General features: G+C 49.3%; 1 protein-coding gene across 1 annotated transcript in view; it reads right to left on the bottom strand.

The window, feature by feature from the left end:
• Positions 1-21,101, bottom strand: part of LOC134012913 (collagen alpha-1(XXIV) chain-like) — a 40,458-nt gene that overhangs the window by 2,816 nt on the left and 16,541 nt on the right. The window contains exons 16-41 of the mRNA XM_062452588.1: positions 20,323-20,376; positions 18,131-18,184; positions 17,914-17,958; positions 16,780-16,824; positions 14,721-14,774; positions 14,004-14,057; positions 13,710-13,763; positions 13,344-13,397; positions 12,637-12,690; positions 12,353-12,460; positions 11,945-11,998; positions 11,750-11,857; positions 10,894-10,947; positions 9,988-10,041; positions 9,710-9,766; positions 8,824-8,877; positions 7,997-8,050; positions 7,831-7,884; positions 6,484-6,537; positions 5,942-6,049; positions 2,504-2,611; positions 2,313-2,420; positions 1,265-1,318; positions 1,040-1,102; positions 904-957; positions 435-470 (exon numbers count right to left, since the gene is read on the bottom strand). Coding sequence (XP_062308572.1) covers positions 435-470; positions 904-957; positions 1,040-1,102; positions 1,265-1,318; positions 2,313-2,420; positions 2,504-2,611; positions 5,942-6,049; positions 6,484-6,537; positions 7,831-7,884; positions 7,997-8,050; positions 8,824-8,877; positions 9,710-9,766; positions 9,988-10,041; positions 10,894-10,947; positions 11,750-11,857; positions 11,945-11,998; positions 12,353-12,460; positions 12,637-12,690; positions 13,344-13,397; positions 13,710-13,763; positions 14,004-14,057; positions 14,721-14,774; positions 16,780-16,824; positions 17,914-17,958; positions 18,131-18,184; positions 20,323-20,376 — 1,650 coding nt within the window. The remainder of the gene's footprint in view (positions 1-434; positions 471-903; positions 958-1,039; positions 1,103-1,264; positions 1,319-2,312; positions 2,421-2,503; positions 2,612-5,941; positions 6,050-6,483; positions 6,538-7,830; positions 7,885-7,996; positions 8,051-8,823; positions 8,878-9,709; positions 9,767-9,987; positions 10,042-10,893; positions 10,948-11,749; positions 11,858-11,944; positions 11,999-12,352; positions 12,461-12,636; positions 12,691-13,343; positions 13,398-13,709; positions 13,764-14,003; positions 14,058-14,720; positions 14,775-16,779; positions 16,825-17,913; positions 17,959-18,130; positions 18,185-20,322; positions 20,377-21,101) is intronic.

Raw genomic sequence — 21,101 nt, 5'->3', positions numbered from 1 at the left:
AACAGGCTTAAGGAGCTCTGGGAATCTTAAAACAGTTTATACCGCAGAGTGGGAACTATGATATAGGAGGCTTATACAGTACAGCACTCTCTGCAACTCCCAAAGTGACCCAGCACTAACATTTTGGCAGGGCATTTCCTAACTGCTGTTTACATAAATGAGAGTGTGTACAGTAAGGCACCATAGCGGACTGGAAATCGCCCCTGGAAAAGCTACTCTTGCAATGACCGTGTACTCCCACCTCACCACGACCACACTCAACCCCCTCTAGGTGTCCTGGTAGATATCAGCACTCTGCCCACAGATGTCCTTTATCTTATGCACTTTCACAGCCACTATTAGCTGATAGAACATACATTCACTGAAGACTAAATGATGAGTCCTCTATGAAGAGGTTTTCTTCAGAAAATAAACAAAGCAGAAGCAGATCTCACCATTTCCCCGTAGCTTCCCTTTGCACCCCTTGGACCCTGTGGAAAAGACACAACTTTTAAGAGGACTTTAAGGACTGTAGCCCTCCCCTTTCCAGTGTTTTAAACCTGGCCAATGAACCCCCCCAAAAAAGTTGACTACCAAGCTTGTAAGAAATCAGCTATGGGAGACTAAACTGGTCAGTTTCAAACAGGTCGCCCCTGTTCCAAACTTCCAGGGGAATAGCCGTGGTAGAAACAGTAATAAGTCATGATTTATGACCAAGGAGTATAGTAGGTTTCTGGCTAGACAAGAAATAGGTTTATCAATTCATCCTCAGTGCCCCAGTCTTGGCAACACAACCACCATTACAGGCACAAAGGCCACATTCAATAGAGGGGTGGGTGTCCCTTTTAAAAGGATCACTCAACCTGGGCACCCACAGATCTTTATATAAACACACACACACACACACACACTATTAAAACCTACAGGTTTCCCCATTGGGCCGATCATTCCTTCAGGGCCCACTGGTCCAGCAAAGCCCTAAAACAGATGGAGATCCATTGGAGATCCACAATCCACAGACATTAAAGTAATGTACTTACCAAATAATGCAACTACTTACCAAATTTCCGATTGGACCTTTTGGACCAAACACACCCGTCAAACCCAGATCTCCATTTGGCCCCTAAAAGCATGACATTGCATTTTGTTTTAGCAGTGATTATCAAAGTATGGAATTTATGAAGTATTTTATTTATAATGATACAAGGCTGAATAGGGAAATATGTTGAGTGTGTCTTTGGTCATCATAGCCAATGGCCATAGCCTCTCTGTCTCTGTCTCTCACCTTCGGGCCCTGGAACCCTTGGAAGCCGGTCAAACCTAGGTCTCCAGGCTCCCCCTGCAGGTGAGGAAGACAAACGCACATTGTGACAGCAGGCGAGGGGTTAGATGTGCACAGTATTACCATAAGTGGGATTTTTCGTGTTGCCCACACATTGAACCCATTTCTCTGTCTCCTCTCTTGCCCCGTCCACCTCGCTGCTTTCCCAGGCAGGGTCGGGGTCTGTGGTTTCCCCCACCTCTACACGTCCCTGTCTAGCTTCCCCAGACCCCCGCACAAACAGAACCTGGGCCACACTGGAAAGGCCCCTTGTCTCCCCCGTCTGGAGACACACACTAGGGTCCGCTGTCTGAGCCCCCCCCCCATCCTCATGTCCCGCCTGGAGATTTCCCGCCACAGTGGCAGACGTTTGTTTGCCCGGCCAATCATCCACATCCTCCAGTCAGGGCCTGTTTTTCAGACCCGGCAGGTTAGGCCCAGAAAACCGGATTCCCTGAAAAGTGTAAGGTCACTGAACCTAGACTCTCTTTCTTTTTACTAGCGGCAATAGAGGTGTGGAAGGGGAGTGCGCCGGGTGTTTTTTACAGAGTTACGTAAGGTAAAAAAAAAAAAAAAAAGACATCCAAAAAAACCTATTTTTCTGGGTCTCTGAAGTGCAGGTTCTTACATAAAGCTAGCTTTGCCCGGCGGAAACTGTCAGTTGCACATTTTTGACCCTTCCACTGGCTACCTAAACCCCCAAGCTATATTTAGAGATTTCCAGGTATTAAAGAATGTATGGGTGTTTGAACCCATCTGTAATGGTAACAGAGAGAACATTTTTGGGGATAATTTGCTAATCCTTTGAACAACGCAGCACAATTGACGGTAGGAAACATAGTTTTCCATGATGTCTACGGCCATAAAACAAAAAATATCGGATCCTTTTATAAGTTGTTCATGGGGGATTCATGTGTATTCCCTTCAACACAGTGTGAACACAGACAAAGACAACTTTCCAAAATGTCTACACTCCAGGAAGCTACTGCTACAATGAACAGTGGACACTTACTGGTTGGCCTTTGAGTCCTGGTTCTCCCTTCCTGCCCTGGTCTGCAGTAGCACCCTCAATGCCTTTGGGCCCTGGGGTGCCCCTCTCCCCCACCAGGCCTGGTTCCCCCTGTTCACACAGGTCAGAGGGTCATGGGTAAAAGCAAGGTTAATGGAGGAATGGGTGTGTGAGGTGTAGGTGGGGTGAGGTACCTTCTCTCCAGCAGGGCCCCTCTCTCCAATCATCCCAGGAAGGCCAAGTTCACCCCGAGGCCCTGGAAGACCCGCAGACCCCTCCAGGCCTGTCTGCCCTCTCTGACCCTGAGCACAGAGACAGAGACACAGAGAGACAGAGAGACAGAGAGACAGAGAGAGAGAGTGAGATGAGACTAGAGAAGCAAGTGTAGGCTATCCGAACCTTTTACAAGGCTCCACCACAAAAGGTGTCCTCCATTTTTGTGGACTAAAACATGCGAGGGCGTAGTTTGTGGGGGGGATGGGAGGAGGTAACCCCCCCCCCCCCCCCCATATTCAAACGACAACGATGTTGGAATATTATTAACGTTGTGTCATGTTACTTCAACCCCCCCCCCCCCCCCCCCAATGTTCAAAACCAAATCTACGCTCTTGAAAACACGCTAATCAAGATCCACTTCGATCGTCTACGATTCGACTTCTTCTAGGAGCTGTGATGTTGACCTTGACAGTCAGAACTGGGAACAGTAGGGCTTGAGGTCTACATGTTCTTCCTGTTCATAATCTATCACGACAATTTGCAAATAAAGTTCTCTACAAAAATGATTGACTGTTGAACTGCTATTTGCTCCTGTGACCACAACTGTTTCCTGTTCCATCAACAGCGTAGGTAAAGGGGAGCCATATTAGAAAAACAGAGAGAGCGAGCCGCTGGATGCATGTCTTCCGGTCTGGCTCGCCCTCAAGGATAACTTCTCCTTGGGGGAAAAAAAAACGATCTCCAAAACACCAGCAGGCGGTTTGAAATTGCAGCGCTCCAAATTCGCCGCTCCAACCTCGATCCCAGGGCTCTAGCTCGCGTAGAGGAACTGAATCCGTCTGCTTAATTCGATCACTCCGAGATTTCATGAAGTTTGGCCGACAACTCGCACATTTACATGGACGAAGATCAGAGAATGACACGTTAAAAGGATAGCAGTACGGTTCGCAGCGGTAACCCTAGAGTTTGGCATTGTACAGGACATGATGGCACTCTCCCCTGCAGTTCATTATGAACGAAAGCCAAGTATTATAATAGAGGGAGAGAGTTAGTGCTGGTCAGGCCCCAGGTCGGACTGTTTATCCAGTAAGTGGAAACTCGGCCAGGGTGAACGGGGAGCTACTCCTCCTACTGCTTATTTTCTCTAATGATCTGGGTTCCCTTGACAGATGCCTGACTCTGGTTAGACCCTATGAGACTAGACTCCAAGAAAAACACCTGTATATTCCCCGGGTAGGTACTCGACTGGCTATAGGTAGGTGGGGGGCGGGGAGGGAGCGGGGCGCAGTGGGAGGGAAGGAGGGAGGGGAAAAGGAGAGGAGGAGAGGAAGAGAAGTAATGATGAGGACCCTCGTGGCGATGGCCCTAACTCAAAAAGGACTCGCGAGGAGAAGTGCCTGAGCGGAGCTATAATTGCCCCTTTTTCGGGGCAGCCCAAGCCAGCCAGACTGCATTTCCCCGGGAGATACGTTACAGTATGTATGTGGAAGCGGCATGCTTCCTCCCAGGGTCCTCCTTGCGTGTGTGAGCCAGGGTTGTCCACAGGAAAGAACTCCCCTCACCAGGCCACCGGTCTTGGTTATGTAACTGTGCAGACAACACAGCGGGGGCCAATACCCGGCCTTCTGCTATCTGGACAGGGTCGTGGGGGTGGTGGGAAGGTCAGCCATGCGTGAAATCCCCTCCTGCTCGGGAGCCGAGTCTTCGTATAAAGAATCCCATTGAGTTCTGTCTGCCCGAACCCAATCAAGTCAAATAAGGCATTTCATGAGCCGTCATTTTGCGGACTCAATGTCCCCGGTATTAGCAGCGGCCTTAAGCATCTGGGGGCCCGTTTCAATAACTAATATGGGGTCCTACCCACATAAAACATAAACATAATAGAGCAGAAAAAGCAAGGATTCCTGTTGGTTTGCATCAATGGTATATTATTTTATTACGTGCACTTTCAGCTTCAAGAACAGGGCAGCTCAACATAGAAATAATCCAACCTTATTTTATTAAAACGATATACAATTATACAGCGTTTTACGTTGGAATAAGCCTCGCCCTTTCACGCACGGCAACTTCACTGCTTAATTGATTAGCGCAGTATATTTTCAGCTGTCTGGGCTGAAAATATATTGCTCAAAACAGCTCAAACATCCCCTCAACTTGAATTATTTAACAAAAGCAAAGAAGAAAAAGAGTGACTGAACCGAACTTATCATAAGTAGAGCTACAACGATGGGCTCCACGTTATTTTAGCACCGTGGACATGCAGCTCACTGGGCGCTGCTGTCGCCGGTAGGGTTAATGTTAGCTCTACAAATGCTGGACGAAAGAAAGAGGTCACTTTTGGTAGACTGGATAAGGGTTTTCTTTTGCTGTCCGATATATTTAGTTTTTCAGCACCACTGGCATTTATACGTTTCATTTCTTTTCCTGCTCAAAACTAACATTTTAACCTTCAGATCACTTAAGCCGGTCGCGGGGGCGGTAAACGTCGCCATGGTAATCGCGAGTTCGACCAATCAGAGATATCAGTCAGTGTTGTGTTGCTTAGGATTGTGGGTAATGTAGTATTTCAACAGAAGATTGCAACTAACAAGGGCCGGGCGTTCTAAGAGAACGCTCTTAGAACGCTCCTAAGAAGCTCTTAGCGTTTAGAGCTTCTTAACGAATCTGGGAAACCCGGCCAAGGTTGATTTCATACGGACTTGTGGCTTTTATAGGAGCAGAAACTTTCGTTTCACAACCTCGTAGCTCGTGGTCAGTTTACCTTGGATGGTTCAGACATTATGGCTGGCAATCAATATCCTACAGAGAAAATGAATGGGATTTTTGCTGGTCTGTTGAGGCCCCCTTTGGAGGGCGGGGCCCGTTTAAATTGAAACGGGTGAAACATAGGTAAGGCCGCGTCTGCCCGGTATTTAATCACAGCCGGTAGGAGCGGGGCTCTAGGGGTCCCGCAGTTAACTGTGCCATTTCCCCTTTGAGATAAGCGTGTATTACTTGAGACTTTAATCATTCAAACCCTAGTCTAAATGAACTGACGCGACCGACTGACATGAAATATAGACCTGTTGTGGTTCCAATGTCACTTTATCAGGCATATCCTTGAGAATGGCTTCCGGAGATTTACTGTGCATGGCTACGGAGTGGTTTGGGAGAATGACTACTAATCTAGGAGTTGAGACACGGTCCTTAAAAGGCAAGAAAGAGGATTCATTGAACCCTGAAGAGCTCTGATTCAGACAGCATGTCTGCCACAAAGATGAGATGCTTCGAAGGAGGTTTCCATTTGACACAGGTGGAGCTTACGGATCCTGTGACAAACTGTGTGCCACTGAAAGGTCAGGAGTATGTTTGGGGACAGAACATTCGGTCTCACGCTCTCCGTGTCTGTACTGAGGTCGGTGAGGTGCGTACAGTACCTGTCTCCCTCGCTTTCCTGGCAGTCCTGGCAACCCAACTAATCCGGCGGCACCATCAGATCCTGGATATCCCTTCGCACCTTTGGGTCCAGGTGAACCAACGGCCCCCTGGGAAATCCAAAACGACAACATCACACAGATCTCAAGTCTCTATGGCAACGCTAACTGTCGAAGAGCTCTTCCTTATCCTCAGTACCCCCTTCCCCTCCTCCTCAGAGAAGCATCTGGAATAGAGGGATGCATTCCTGACTGACAGTGATGGAATGGGATCCATAACGTTTTTATGGAAAGTACAGGGAAGTGCATTTTTTGGTTCCTAAGAGCAGTATGAAATCGGTTAATAGGATGTAACGGACACCAAGGCTCTGGATGCCCTGTGCAGCAACCGAAAACTTAAATCTTCTTTGCTCTAGTGTTTATTATTACAGCATTAATAATAAGTACACCGTGTCTCCTGACCTGTTCCCACAATCTCATTGACATTTTTTTCTTCCTCACAAAATGCTTTTTGGACTCTTTCGTGCTCGATATGGGATACTCACCTCAGTGCCAGGACTTCCATTCAGGCCCCTTGCTCCTTTCTTTCCTTCTGAACCCTGTATGAACACACACACACACACACACACAGATCAGTTTTAAATTCAGACATGCATTTACATGAACGCACAGTTACAGTAAGTGCATCGAGTAAACCCATTCAACTCGTTGTTTCGCTTCACTGCAGCTAGCCTACCACCCGGGTTTATCTCTACAACATTCTCAAGTTTTGTTGAATCTCTCAGCCAAGTCCAATTCATATAAGTGCTTCAGTATATCTTGGTATGGTTTGTTTGCAGTTTTTGTTTTTTGATGTGCCAGCTCTCATGCTGTAGCAAGTTTGTGGAAATCTCAGCTTTAGACAGGACATACTGGCAAACAATATTTGGAACAAAAGTGAATATTGTTTTGGTGTCATCATTGTAATGATGATTATAATGATAATTATGTAACGCTTCAGTCTTACAAAAAAATCCCCTGATTGTCCTGAAGTTACAGTAGCCAAAGTTAAAATAAGATGCATTTCAGACAAATGTCTCTACAGAGACTCTCTCTTTTGGGAGAAGTTTTATAAATGCCAGCTTTCCGCATTCCTCCTCTTTCTCGAAAAGTTCAGATGGTCACCATCAAAGAGGAAAATCAATAATAAATAACGTTTTGTTTATAAATATTAAACAGAAAAGATCTCTTTGAAGGAAGGCATTGTGTGTGGTCAGAAAAACAATTCTCCCTTGTGTCCTGTTTCATATATCAAAGGCATCAACATTCAAGTCCCTCTGCATGTTTTGACAAAGTCGGATTTCATGCATAATTCATCCCTTCTCACCATTTCTATTTGACAGAGGTAGGTATCAAAAGCAAGTACAAAAGAAAGTAGGCCTCCATGCTTGTGTTAAACTCCAACTCCGTGCTAGCTACCTGTCCTCCTTATCGGAAGTCATAGAGAGAAGGATAACTTCTAACAATAATCCTCTTCTTAGCATTAGACAAGGAGACTTTTTCGTGCCAAGTTTCTCCATGCCACAGTACCGATGACAGCTAAGAGACGAGCCCAGATCAACTGGTGTTGAGTGTCTCGCTGTCATTCCATGACAGGAAGGGCACTGCCACATTGCCTAGCCTTTCTGCAATTCCCCCTTGGGGGAATCACTAGTACCTCCGACTACAACGGCTACAAGCTTTTTTCTACCTGCAGAGACACGACAACCTGGCAACATACCGTGGATACTGTAGCTCTCAGCTACATGGGAAACAGTGGATGAATCAGAAGTATAATTTGAACCATCTCTGGGTGCACAGAGCAGAGAGTGTGTGCACCAGGATGCGATGTTGGCTAGGATTAACCCTCTTACCATAGAACCTTTGTCTCCCTTAGGGCCTTGCTCCCCGTGCTGGCCTGAAGTCCCCTGGAACAAGAATGGAACATTGAATACACAGCAATGTCGAGAGGACTTGCATGCTCTGCTGCTGCCTATAGCACACATCTGTAGAGAGTAGGGGGGGGGTCATTGGACTTACAGGTAATCCTTGCTGTCCCAAAGCCCCGCGGGGTCCAGGGATACCGATATTACCCTGAAAACAACATCAAGAAAAGGTTTAGAGGACCACCTTAAAGCGCTCTTTTGACCTGTGAGCTTGGTGCCAGGGACATACAGTACAGCGAACGAATCCCATTCACTCCTTACACTCATATTCTTGAGGCAAAAAGCCTCAGGTATGCCTACCTCTATCATAATCCAGTACCCTGGCAAGGCAGCTACGCATGTTTTGTATTAGAGCGAGTCGCAGGAGGGTTTGACTAAATGGCACCCGTAAATTCAGCACTCGACAGGGGAGAAAAGCCACAATGTCACTTACTGGCCAGTTTAGGAGCTTTCGTAGAAGACCGGAGGCCTCTCACCCACTGCCTAATAACGATTTTTCTCAAAGGAGGGCTGAGTGTGTGTGTGTGCGTGTGTGTGGGGGGGAGGGGCTGAGAGGAAAGGAAATCTGGGAACTTTGTCAAGGTGTTTCTGTCTTTTAAGGTTTTTTCCCCATCACTTTCATCTCTACATTGACTTCACACCTGACTTGGCATTTAAATGAAACGGAAAAGCGGCGTTTTGATGTGAACGTCTTACATTTTGGATGTTGCCAAGGCACGCAATGACAACAACACCCGATTGCCTGCCCCCCCCCCCCCCCCCCCCCTTCATCCCAAGGAATGTGGTAATCTAGTACGCTGTCTCTCTTTCGCGTGTGTGGTCTCTCTTTCATATCTCAAAAGTGCAGCTTTCCAATAGGAAAGCGTGGCCAACGACTGACTTGAGGGGACGTGTTTGATGTGGCTTCCTACGACGGTTTACCTGATATCCCTCGTCTCCGGGCTCTCCAACCTCTCCTCGCTCGCCAGGTGGACCCTGCCCAAACACACACAGCGTCACATGAGCGAGGCGGTTTGTCTTTGTGTGACAAAGCGCACCTCAAAAAAGGTGCACGAGATCCCCCCCCCCCCTAATAAAGACATTGTGGATTTCCCCTGAAACCCTTTATTCGTGAAATATCTGCCGAGGTTTGAGTGAGACAGACGGAACCGTCGCTTTCCTACGAGAACGGCATGTTCTGTAGCAGTGCGCCAACTTGAATATACAATGCCCTCTTTCTTATGTGTTGCCCTGGCTACCATCTACTATGACTGGCGGTCTTCTGCTTACATAATGCTTACTTATTCCGTCTGCCTGGGTCTGCCTATGGCCTAAGACTAAGTGAGCCAATGGAGCTCTTTTGGAAAACCTGGCTGTACATTGTGCAGAGTGGGGATGTTGGGAAACATGTCACCAGACGGCAAAGAATAAATCGGTCATAGCTGGAGGTATTCTAATTGGCAGCGATCCTAAGCCTTTAAGTCCGTCTGACATATTGATCCTCTTTAAATAACCTGAGAAAGGCTTTGTTTGCCCAGCTAGAAAATGAAAACAGTGATCCTCAAGTTGACTTAAGTCGGGTCAAGCGGATGGCGCTTTCGAAAACACCCCAAGGAGAATGTATATGGTCTGAAAAACCATAGGCTCTTAAGAAGGCTTGTGATGTCCGGCTACACTTCGCAGAAGTACTTGGAATGTTTTGAATGGTGATCCAAACAGCACAGGGTACGCACGCGTGTCTGAGATGGGCTAATCTCCAGGCTAAGCACACAGTACGGAGAGGTGAAAGGAGAGGTGGAAGGAGATGTGGAAGGAAAGCAAGACCTACTGGTTCACCTAAGGGCCCGGCTGGTCCAGGGGTCTTACTGTCCTCGCCGGGGTAACCCTGGAACGAGCCAAAACACACACACACACTTGACACTGCAGTAGCATATCATAACATGCTCAGCTATTTATGTGAAATGTATGCCGCAAAGGGGACACGGGTTAGCCTTTATCACGTTTAACTTCGAAAACAACCGTTTGCTCAAAAGGTGACACCGAATATATTTTCACGAGATGGGAATAACAGATAGGAGGGTGAACACGTTCAAATGCTCAGGTTACCTTTTCACCTTTGGGTCCAGGAGTTCCGATGGGCCCAAGCTTGCCCGGGTGACCCTAAAAGAAGCACACCCACCGAGTCACCTATTGACCACCGACACAGACTCCGAGACCATGTAGTCACACAGTCAAATTCACATATGGACGGTTGCCAGCGTGGTGTTTAACGTCAACACAGTGTCGGAAGGAGAGCACTCTGAACTCCCTAAACTCTTGGACTTGGCAGCGTCTCCGAAATCCCTCACCAGACAGGGGCGAGGTATGAGCGAGTCGAACGTACACCGAGTCACGAATAGAGGCACAGATCGGAGATTCAGCCGCGTTCGGCTTTGTGGTGGCCGTGACACCCGAGCCAGTGACTGGAGCACGGGCGTCACACCTGAGGAGTTTCTGGGCGGGGGGGCGTGGGGAAAGGGGGGGCTAAAGCCAGGGTCTTTGAGTTCCCTTCATGCCTTCTTCCCGTCACTCGCTTCTGCTAGCCTCAATGTGTCAGATTTAGTGTCGCTACCTCAGGGTCCTGTGTCGTTATTTGGTCTCGGACTGCACCTAGCCAGCGGGTACAGTATCAGACACCACCTCGCACGGAAAAGGGAAAGGCGAGAGGTGCATTTTTCCCCCCCGTCTGGCCAGGATCACAGCCACTGCAAAAAATGTTGATAATGGGGACAGGGAATGGGGTGTGGAGAGGGGCTCTCAAGGGAACTGCTGAGACAGGCTTGAGGAAGACCTCAGGGGGGGTCACAGAGGCATGTGTCGAAACAACAAACAGAGTGAATGGAGGTCATCTAAAAAAAAAAAATAATCAGGTGACATCCTATACTACGGGGTGAATAACCAACCATCTCCTGTATGTGTGTGTGTGTGTGTGTGTGTGTGTGTGTGTGTGTGTGCAGCTATCGAGTAACTCACGGTGTATCCTGCCAGGCCAGGCTGTCCCTCCAGTCCCATCATTCCCAGCCGACCCTAGAAAATGATGCGCAAAACAGACACAAACCCCCCTAAGATCAGGTTCTGAGAAGAGTCGTCGCTGCTCTTTATGGGAATTGTGTGCTTCGACTAAATATAACCTCGGCGTTTAAACGGCAGTTATGCCGTTTCAGACCTGAGGTGCCTTTCGACACCTGCACGTAAAATCTCCTCTTCCCAGCTATCACAACACTGTTTCAAGGTCTGTACTGGCAAATGAGTTGCTCTACTGCTGAAAAGAGAGCATTTTCCTGTGTGGTTGTGTGTGGTTGTGTGTGTGTCTACGCCTGTTTGTGGGTGTGTGTGCCCCCGTGCGAAAGCCCCAGACGAAAGAACGTTATTTGAAGCCTTCGGCCTGTTTTTGAAATCAAGTTTTTACATTCAATTCATAACAAAAACAGATTATGTCAAAGCTCATACCACCAGATTAGTCACTTGCTAATTGCTAACCATTAGAAAACTAGGAGATTACTGTAGCTTTGGTGCTGGTAATGTATTTACAGGGGTAAACTGCTTAGTTTAAGCCCTTGATCAACCAGAAGCTGGCCAGGTTTGAACAATGTACTGTAGAGTCAGTTACAGTGCAGCTGCTTTCACCGAGGCTATTGTTTGGTCTTGGAGACGGATACAAATTTCAGGAAGATAAATCACGTTGCAAATGTTTCTGTCTGATTTCAGAAGAAAAATAAGAACAGTCAGCATGCGGACAGAAATACGGCATTGAGTGTCTGCTGAGGGAGATGGGAGTCGGGAGGCGGGGGGTCGGGGTGTGTGGGGTGGGGGGGTCGTTGGTACTGACCGGGGTGCCCCTGGTTCCTCTGGCCCCCTTCAGTCCCTTCTCCCCCGGCTGTCCGATGTCTCCTGGAGTGCCAGTCTCCCCAGCGAGACCTGCGGGCCCCTTCTCTCCCTGGAAACGGAAGCGACAAAATGGCCGCTCGGTCACTCCCCATACAGATAAACAAGTGGGTGTCTCCGGTACGTCGATGCACATTACCTTCTTGCCGTTCCGCCCACGGTTGCCTTGAGGACCCTGTTTGCCCTCGGGTCCCTGTGGTAAAGATACGGGTTGTTATGGACTTGGCAGGTTGTCCTAGCCTAGACATTCCCCCTGCAGGTCTGCAAGGACATCCTACCTCTCTGACCTCAGTGACCTCCACTAACCCTTCAGGACCAGGACTGATTGATGTCGTTCTAGACCTGTGCCACTCTGATCATAATGCGGGCCCTTTCCCTTCTTATGTCCCTCTGTCTGTCTTCGGTCGATAGAAATACTGACGGAACTACAATAGAACCTTCTGGAACACACCAGGGTATGAGAACAGCCACCCACCCCCATCAGCCAATCAAAATGACCGTCTGATCCGGACCGCTACTTGGATTGTCCATTGAAACGACTACTTACAGGAAAGCCACGCTTCCCAGCTTCTCCAGCGGGTCCAGGGGGCCCGGGGTCTCCCTCTATCCCCCTGTCCCCTGCCTCGCCAACAGGCCCTCGGTCTCCGGGTTCACCCTGGCAGGACGGGGAGGGAAGGAGGGAGAGAAGGAGACGAGAGAGAGACGGAGATAAAGAGAGCGCGAGAGAGAGAGGGACAAAGACGGTGTTCAGTGGACAAATAAAAGAAGACCACCAGGTCAGAGGAACCACGTCTTTCAACTATGTCCAGGCCTGGGATACCCACTGCTTACCTTGGGTCCATCATTTCCCTGATGCCCTTCCTCACCGACAGGACCCGGAGCGCCCTTAAAACACAGTACGGTGTTTTAGCACAAACGCCATCCACTCCTGTTACGACAAACACTGCTCTAATCTATTCCAACAGTAACGGATATAGACTTTGTTTTTACAGTACAGTGTGTGCAGCCATGTGTGTTGTTACAGTGTGTCGTTACCGTGTGTTGTTACAGAGCGAAACAGGCGCCTGTTTTCCTTCGGTTAATAGGGACTAATTGAAGAATGCAGGACGCTTGCTTAATAGCAAAGGCAAACAATCGAATACGGCTTGCTTTTTCTTTTCCTTTTTTATCTTGGGGGGGGGGGGAGCGTGCCGGCCGTTAAGAATGTCCAAACAGAACCGTGTTGCTTGTTTGACTAAAACCATAAACAAGCACTGATGCACAAAGGCTGGTTTTGTCTGAAAGGGGGGACTTAGCCTTGGAACGCGACACGGACAGACCAGACGAGTCAGGCAGAACCGGAGGGGTTATTGATACGGCGCAAGACCACTCGGAACAACTCCGTGCCGGCCAATCCCTTCTCGATCAGATGACAGGCCGAGCAAATACACTGTGGCGTATCGCTTTTCCGCCGCAAAAGCAAGCAAAGGGGGGGGGGGGGGGGATGGGGGGGGTTAGGAGGCGGGGGGGGGGGTTAGGGAGGCTCGTGAGCCACTTACTCTCACACCCTGCTGTCCTTGCTCTCCGTCCCCTCCCGTCGGACCCACGTCGCCCTGCAGGGATGACACACAGCAGCTCAGGGGTGCTTATCGGTTCCAGCACACACACACACACGCTCACGGTTAACCTCCAGAGTCCCGTCTCTCCTCCGTCTCTCCTCCCCGAGGCTACCGTCATGTCTAGTGGGCACTTACGGGAACAAGCTCCCTGGCTTCACTGTCACGGAGGGACGGGAGCCACTCGCTTCACATCAATGATGGTTCGGAGCTGGGGCCCGGGGGGAGGGGGGGAGGGAGGGAGGGGGGAGGGGGAAGTGACCCGAGACGGTTGTACAGTCATTTAGCTCAGGGTTCTCCTGGACTCACCTTTGACCCCGGCTCTCCGGCAGCACCGAGATCCCCCTCCGAACCAGGAGCGCCCTGCGTCGACAAAGAGTATGAGTGAGTATCTGTCTGTGAGTGTGAGTGTGTCTATGCATGTCTGGGAGGGGGGGGGGGGGGGGTGATGATAGCGAGAGAGAGAAATAGTGAGAGACACAGCGGTAGGAGTGAAGGAAAGAACAGGGGAGGGGAGGTGAGAGACAGAGACAGAGACAGAGAGAGAGACAGAGAGAGAGAGAGAGAGAGAGAGAGAGAGAGACAGACCAGGAGGTGAAGTACCTCAAGGCCTTGCTCTCCATCAGGTCCCGTTTCCCCCGGAGGTCCTTTAGGCCCCTAGGGAGAGAAACCAAAAGTCAGGGGCCTCAGAGTCAACTGGGACCCAGCAATGTCTAATGTGGTGGGGCCCCCACCAAGGCTAATTCTAAATGAGCTCCTTAACATAAATAATACAGTGGGGCTCATGGTACTGGTATCTCTTAGATACACAAATTGTATATGATTGTTTAAAGTACTTGTGGGATTTCAATTTTTTCCAGGAAATGTGAGAATTAGGGACAAATAAGAGGGGGAAATATGGGGGATAAATGTGTGAGTGTGTAAATGTGTGTTGGTGTGTGTGCCTGTGTGTTCAGGCAGCGTAGCTTTTATGAAAGGCTGGAAAAATGAGTCACTCGCACTAAAAACCCCTAGATTTCCTCATATTGTGTTTTACAGAGTCCCGGAACCTCTGATTTATGATAGCTGAGTCGTATCCGAGCTGATTACATGTTTACACTGGGCTGGATAAATCTTTTAGAACTCTGACGTTCCTTTCCCATAAACAGGATTTGCCTCAGAGGGAGGGAGACTTAATGAGTGTCTTTGACCAGAGCTAGTCTGGTGAGCGTCATGCATTATCACGTGGCTCCATTAGTCATGACAATGCTGTATGTTTTGCTGTTGGGGGCTGGCCCAAGTTGTGTTGTGTTGTGCGGTAGAAGGGAGTTGTTTACTCACTTGTAGACCATGGGGTCCCTTCTCTCCTGTACCTCCAGGAATGCCAGCTTTACCCTGGGAGAGAGAGACAGGCACAATGAGCTTGTTTCACTTGGATGAGCCATTGGCCAAAACCAAAAACAAGAGCCGAGTTATGCGCGTCCACCTCGAATGACGTGAAGGACACAAGGTCTTCACGTGTTCAGTACGTCTGTCTAGCGTCGGTCCAAAAACATTTAGGTCATATCTGAGATGCATCCACGTTAAACATGTGTAAAAAAGATGAGTCGATGGAAAAAAAAAGAGAGAGAGAAAACAAAAGAATCAAAAGGTCGAAAGAATCGTCAGTGCCGAACAGTGAATCATAGTTTTATCATCGGGGTGGGTATCACGTTATTGAGACATAAAACTATAACACCATGCCCTGTAATCAGCAGCACGGCAATTACCTCATGATAATGTCATGCCTTATCAGTTCATATAAGAGTGGTGATAAGCATGTCCAATAAATCTCAACTATCGTAAATATATATTCTAACCTCACTGGAAGTAGACCTCCAGTCAATCCTGATGGGTAAGTGACGTCCGTCGTGGGATTGTATAGTTTCATTATCAGTGCGTCTCAGGATTCTCAGCCCACATACAGTCAGGGCTACCGTATTCACTATGCTTTTACTCCACTTCTTTTTATTATCATTTGAATGATATTCATTTCCTTTCATGATGGGTTTTGAAATCGATTGAATTTGATGTACTTTGTCGTTCTTATCCATGTGAAGCACATTGAGTTTGTCTGTGTGAATTGTGTGACATGAGTCAGATGGCTGACCGGTTAGGGAGTCGGGCTATCAATCAGAAGGTTGCCGGATCGATCCCCGGCTGTGCAAAATGACGTGTGTGGGCAAGGCACTTCACCCTACTTGCCTCGGGGGAATGTCCCTGTACTTACTGTAAGTCGCTCTGGATAAGTGCCTGCTAAATGACTTGCTAGGTGAGCTTTGTTCCTGTTGTTTGCAGGAACAGCCACTAGATGGTGCTGTGAGTCTAGAGGAAGGTGAGGGCAGGAAACAGCTTCACGACACTCCGACACGACACTCCGTGATCCTCATGGCATCGTTGACACACAACCTTCATATTAACTGATACATGAAGACTTTGTGTCGTTCACATGCATTTAATAAGGATGATTCAAATGTCACAGGTGCAGAAACAGCAACTGGGACTAGTAACCTGCCGTCTCTCAAACACCGACTCCAGAGAACTTAAGCTTGCTCTTATGCAAAGGGGAACCTCAGAACTATGAGCACGGCACGTTACTGCCAGAGCATGGGTGTGTGTGTATACGTATGTGTGTGTGGGGGGTGTATTTGTGGACGTGTGTGTGTGTCGCACGTGCCTGTGCTACAGATAAAAGAATCTCAAAGCAACACCTCTTAAGACAAGAAGTGACTTCAGGAAAAAAAAAAAAAAAACAGAATCATTTATCACTATATTGGAATCAAGCAACCACGGATGAGTCCAAAAGCCCTTGAGCATTCAAGCTCGATCAAGCATCTCTTCCTGAGTGCGTCCCTGGTGTGGCAGAGATGGATCCAAACTCACGGCATGCTTACTGTCCCAGCCAGCGGGCCGGTATTAGGCCTGATTAATGTCCCCCATCCAGAGATGTGACACTGTTTACATACGACTGTTTCTCTCAAGGAGCACTTTGTGTCACTGGCCATCGATTCTGCAGTACATCATGGACGCTGGACAATAACACCGAAGTGAGGCACCTTGGCCCGGCTTACGCGACCGTAAGCCCTCCAATATCCGCACGCCGTAAACACCAGCGCTCTGTCGGTGGCGCAAAGCACAGCAGAGCAGCGAAACGAGGAGCCTGAAACGCTTCTGTTTCTATGGGAGCGTTTCCAGACGAATGAAAACTGCCTCTGGGTGAAGTGCAGGAACACACACACACACACACACAATGGGACAATCACAGCACCGGTTCTCTTGACCCTCCGACTTGACAGCTCGGAAGGAACATGAAGGATGGATGGGTGGATGGGTTAGGGGTCACGGCGGGGAATGGACTCACTGCTTTTCCCGGCACACCTCTCTCCCCTGGGCCGCCGGCCTTGCCCTGCGAGCGGGAAAAGACACAGATCAGGAACAGGAGCGACAACATGCGACCATGACGATGGGCACGGCGGACAGCTCGGCAGCCCAGCAAAGATGAGGTATGCACCCGCGTATGGTGTACACACACAACACAAGATGAGGTATGCACCCGCGTATGGTGTACACACACAACACAAGATGAGGTATGCACCCGCGTATGGTGTACACACACAACACAAGATGAGGTATGCACCCGCGTATGGTGTACACACACAACACAAGATGAGGTATGCACCCGCGTATGGTGTACACACACAACACAAGATGAATATTGCATGCGGTGACTGCGCGGGCAGCGCACATCAAACACGGCGATGAGGCAGGTGCACTGTTCCGACTTATTAGGCTCGTTGAGCCTCGACGAAATGATGAGCGCCCACGGCCGCACCGTGACACCCCTGCCCCGCCCCTTATTAAAACAACCAATATGCCCCTGTTGTACCCATACAGCCCCCCCCCCCTCCTCCTCCTTTCCCGGCCCCTGGCCTTAATGATACCCCCCAGCGCTGTCAGGAGACAATATCGAGAGCAGCTTTTAAAGCTGAGGGGGTCGTTTCCATCTTGAATAAAGAGCCGTCGGATCGGTTACGGTTAAAGAATACATAGTTTTATTTTTTTTGCCGCTTGTTTTATTTTGCCGCTTGTTTATTTTTTTTTGTTTGAGCCAGCTCCGGTTTCGTCATCGCGAGCTGGAGGAGGTTTAATTGAGCTGGGGCCTAACTCGATACAGCCCTCTGGAACACTGGTACTCTCAGCTGATAAAAGCAGCCTTCCACTCGCTCTCCCCCTCGCTGAACCGAACGGCACTTTAAGCCCTCGCTTCGGTGTGGCCGAGACGGTGCGTAATCACCGTATCAGTCGTTAATTGTTCACGAAAAGCATCGAACACAAACATGCACATTCGGAACAGAGCTTGGTTATTTATGGTTGAGGAGGTGTGGTGATGTTCAATCTCTGTCAGGTGACGACGGGGTAGAAAAACTTTGGTTGGCAGGTAAGCAGTCAAGACACCTCGAGAAGCTAAAATGCTACTAATACTACTACTACTCACTATGGAGCCTGGTTCACCCTTCTTGCCAATTTCGCCAAGTTCACCCTGCGGGAGAGAAGGATTGAAAGAGAGGAGGGAGAGAGGAAAAAGGGTAATAGAACACTGCAGTTAGGCAACAGCAAAACGGATGCCCTTACAATCACATCAAAGATAACAGAGCAACCAACCACTGGTCAGTGAAAGGAGAACTGAGAACCGGTTTCCAGAACGTTCTTACCTTGGTCCCCTCAGGCCCCGGTTCTCCTGGGAGGCCGTCCGGGCCCCTGGGCCCCTAGGATACGGAAACACAGACCATTAACCCTCCCTGTTCCCGAAGCCACATTCCACATCTACCCAGCTATCACACAATACAAACCGTACCACACACATGGCGTACATGCAGGCACACCGACACAAACACCCACACCTCCACTTCAACAACAGTCAGTTTGGGTTTGGGCAGCACCGAAAAACGGTCGATCACAAGCTTAGGAAAGTGGGGGCTAGACAAAAACACACACACACACGCCCATAAACACACACGGAAATCCAGAGACATGGATGAGAGACGTAAATAAACACAGGCCCACAAAGTCGGCATAGAATCCCAATCTGTTCTTCGCTGGGCCTACCCAGGCGACGTCGACCTGGGTGTTGCTTGGCCACCCCTGTGTTACAGGCTGACACTCCCATAAACGTTCCATGACTGAGCCCTCACCTGAAGCTCGTCACGTCGATAGCCATCTGTAAAATAGAACCTGCCCCCTCCCCAATGTGACGCTCTTACTGTTCGTCGCGTGCCTTGTTAACTGCCTGTCTGTCTTACTGGTTAAGTGCCTGTCTATCTGCCGGGCCTGCTAGTCTGTGTGTGGGTCTGTCTGCGTCTCTGCCCAGCAGTCTGTCTGACTCGGATATTTCATCCAGATCTTAGATCAGGAGGATACACGTGACATTTCTAGGGCAAGTGTGCAGATTTTCAGTCGACCGCAAATGAAGCGAAGGCGGTAGTTAAGATACGGAGAACTTGACTGAATTACTACCTGAACGAGGGCAAAAGGTACCATATTTCATTGCTGGGAGACGATGCCTTTATAGCTCAGGGGGTTTGAACGATGAGAAGAGGAGATAACAGAGGTTAAGAAAACAGCAACTCTCAAATCGTCTTTGCTGATGTAATCTGCGTTGCTGCGGTGGGCTTTTCTGCACCGTTCATCGACGAAGCCCTGTGTTCTCGGAGCAAACGGGCGGGCATGTTTACATCCGACAGCTGCTGTTCTACGCGGAGGCGTCATGGGAATCCTAGTCGACTGCGTTCTCCTGGTGTTTAACTTCTAAGTGGCGGTTTCAGAATGGTTTCCACTGCACGGCATCCAGGTCTGTGTAGCCATCCAGCAGATGGCTGTTTTACACTTTAGCAAAACAGGAAAGAAAACCACAAGCATATGGCATGTAGGTATGAATTAAAGTAAACAACATGTAGACGACAGTGCACGCGCGTGCGCGTGTAAACACTTTGCGAGGGCGTAAAGGGGGCTTTCGGTCTGCATGCTTTACTTGGAGATGAAAGGGGAGATTTGAGGAAAAGAAAAAGCGAAGAAAAGGCGAAAAAGAGGGATGAGAGATGGAGTGAGGGAGGGGGCAGACCGCGGTGAAAACGTGTGCGAGGGGACCGGCGCTTGTGTGGAGTTTCCGTCTCGTTTTTCTCCGTCTGTCGAGATAAATACACGGCTGGCGGGGAGTGCATGGGCCCTGGCATCGCTAGGCACACTGGCATCAGGATGCCAGGCCAAGAGAGCTGAAAAATCATTGCGGTGCCAACGTCCACAGTCCCCGTGGAATGGGACTGCCCGATGGGGGTAGAGCAATCCAACACTGGGCGAAGAAATTCACAAAATGTTTGACTTCTCCGGAGAGCAACCCAAGGCATCCCATCGTAAATCCCTAACCGCAGAGCAGTCGGATGGGCAGTGTTCACTCTCGTGATCCCTAGTCACAGCAAAAGCAGCTGGGCAGCAAACAGATTCCTCTCTTGGTCCCAAATGCAGCTGCCTTTAAGTCTAAGCAGGGTCAACTTTTTCTGACAGGGCGTCTGTAAGTTCAGGTTTGTACGCTCCACTTGTCAAATGGAAATGCAATACGCCTTCTTGCCACCAGGTGTCTCACCAGCTTAGTGCTACAACAGAAGTCCAGTCCACCTATCGCCATCTTTGTTTTACGGTACTCGTACGGTAATCGTTAAGATAATCTTGCACTGTGAGCCTCCATAAAATAATACTGCCTGAAACATAAATACACGCTTGATTGTGTGCCGGTGTTTGACGTCAGGCTTTCACAATCCCCCTGGGTAATGGCTTCTGTTGTCCATCGTACCTCAAGTTCCCCACAGCTCGTGAAATGGTGAGATGACAGAGAAAACTAAATCCCTCTTACCCTTCGGCCTTTTGGCCCAGCAACCCCTGGAGTTCCTCGCTGCCCCTGAGGACCCTGGAGAGGAGAGACAAAAGGAGATAGACACAGAGATATATACCGGGAGAGATAAGGGGAAGATAAAGGGAAAGATAAAGGGAAAGACACAGGAAGAGAGGGAGGGGGGAGAGACAGAGAGAGAGGGAGGGGGGAGAGACAGAGAGAGAGGGAGGGGGGAGAGACAGAGAGAGAGGGAGGGGGGACAGACAGAGAGAGAGGGAGGGGGGAGAGAGAGAGAGAGAGAGAGAGACAGAGAGAGAGAGAAGAAAGAGAGAATTGAGTTTGATTAGTGTCTCATGCCAAATCAACTTCATACTTGCACAGTAAATCACAGTTTGTAAGCGACTCGTCTCCGAACCGCAGACGGCCCAGCTGGGGTTGCATAATGCTCGCGTCCCGTACGTGGGACGCAGACTGAATGAGGGGAAAGACCATCGTCTACTCTAGATCGAGCTAATCAAAGCCAAAGAGAGAGACTTCCAAAAAGGGCCCAAATGACCAAGAGGAAGTGGACCCTCGAAAGGTGCTGTATAACGATCCCGCTCCTCGTGGACAGTTTACAGAAGACAGGGCTGTTAACGTGGGAAACGGGGGCACGTCGGTATCAAACCCCACCCCAGTTCGATGGCACCGTTTAGGAGAGTACAAATCGAGTGGAGAAACACCCCACGTTTATCCGGGGTGTTTGCGGCAGGTCGTCGAGACAGCGGAGGAGTGAACGGGAGCGGGCGTTCTGGATTGGA

Source organism: Osmerus eperlanus, chromosome 26 (assembly GCF_963692335.1).
Source record: "Osmerus eperlanus chromosome 26, fOsmEpe2.1, whole genome shotgun sequence".
Taxonomy (NCBI): Eukaryota; Metazoa; Chordata; class Actinopteri; order Osmeriformes; family Osmeridae; genus Osmerus; species Osmerus eperlanus.
Note: the sequence above shows the minus strand (reverse complement) of the source record. Positions and strands in the feature narration are given on the sequence as shown.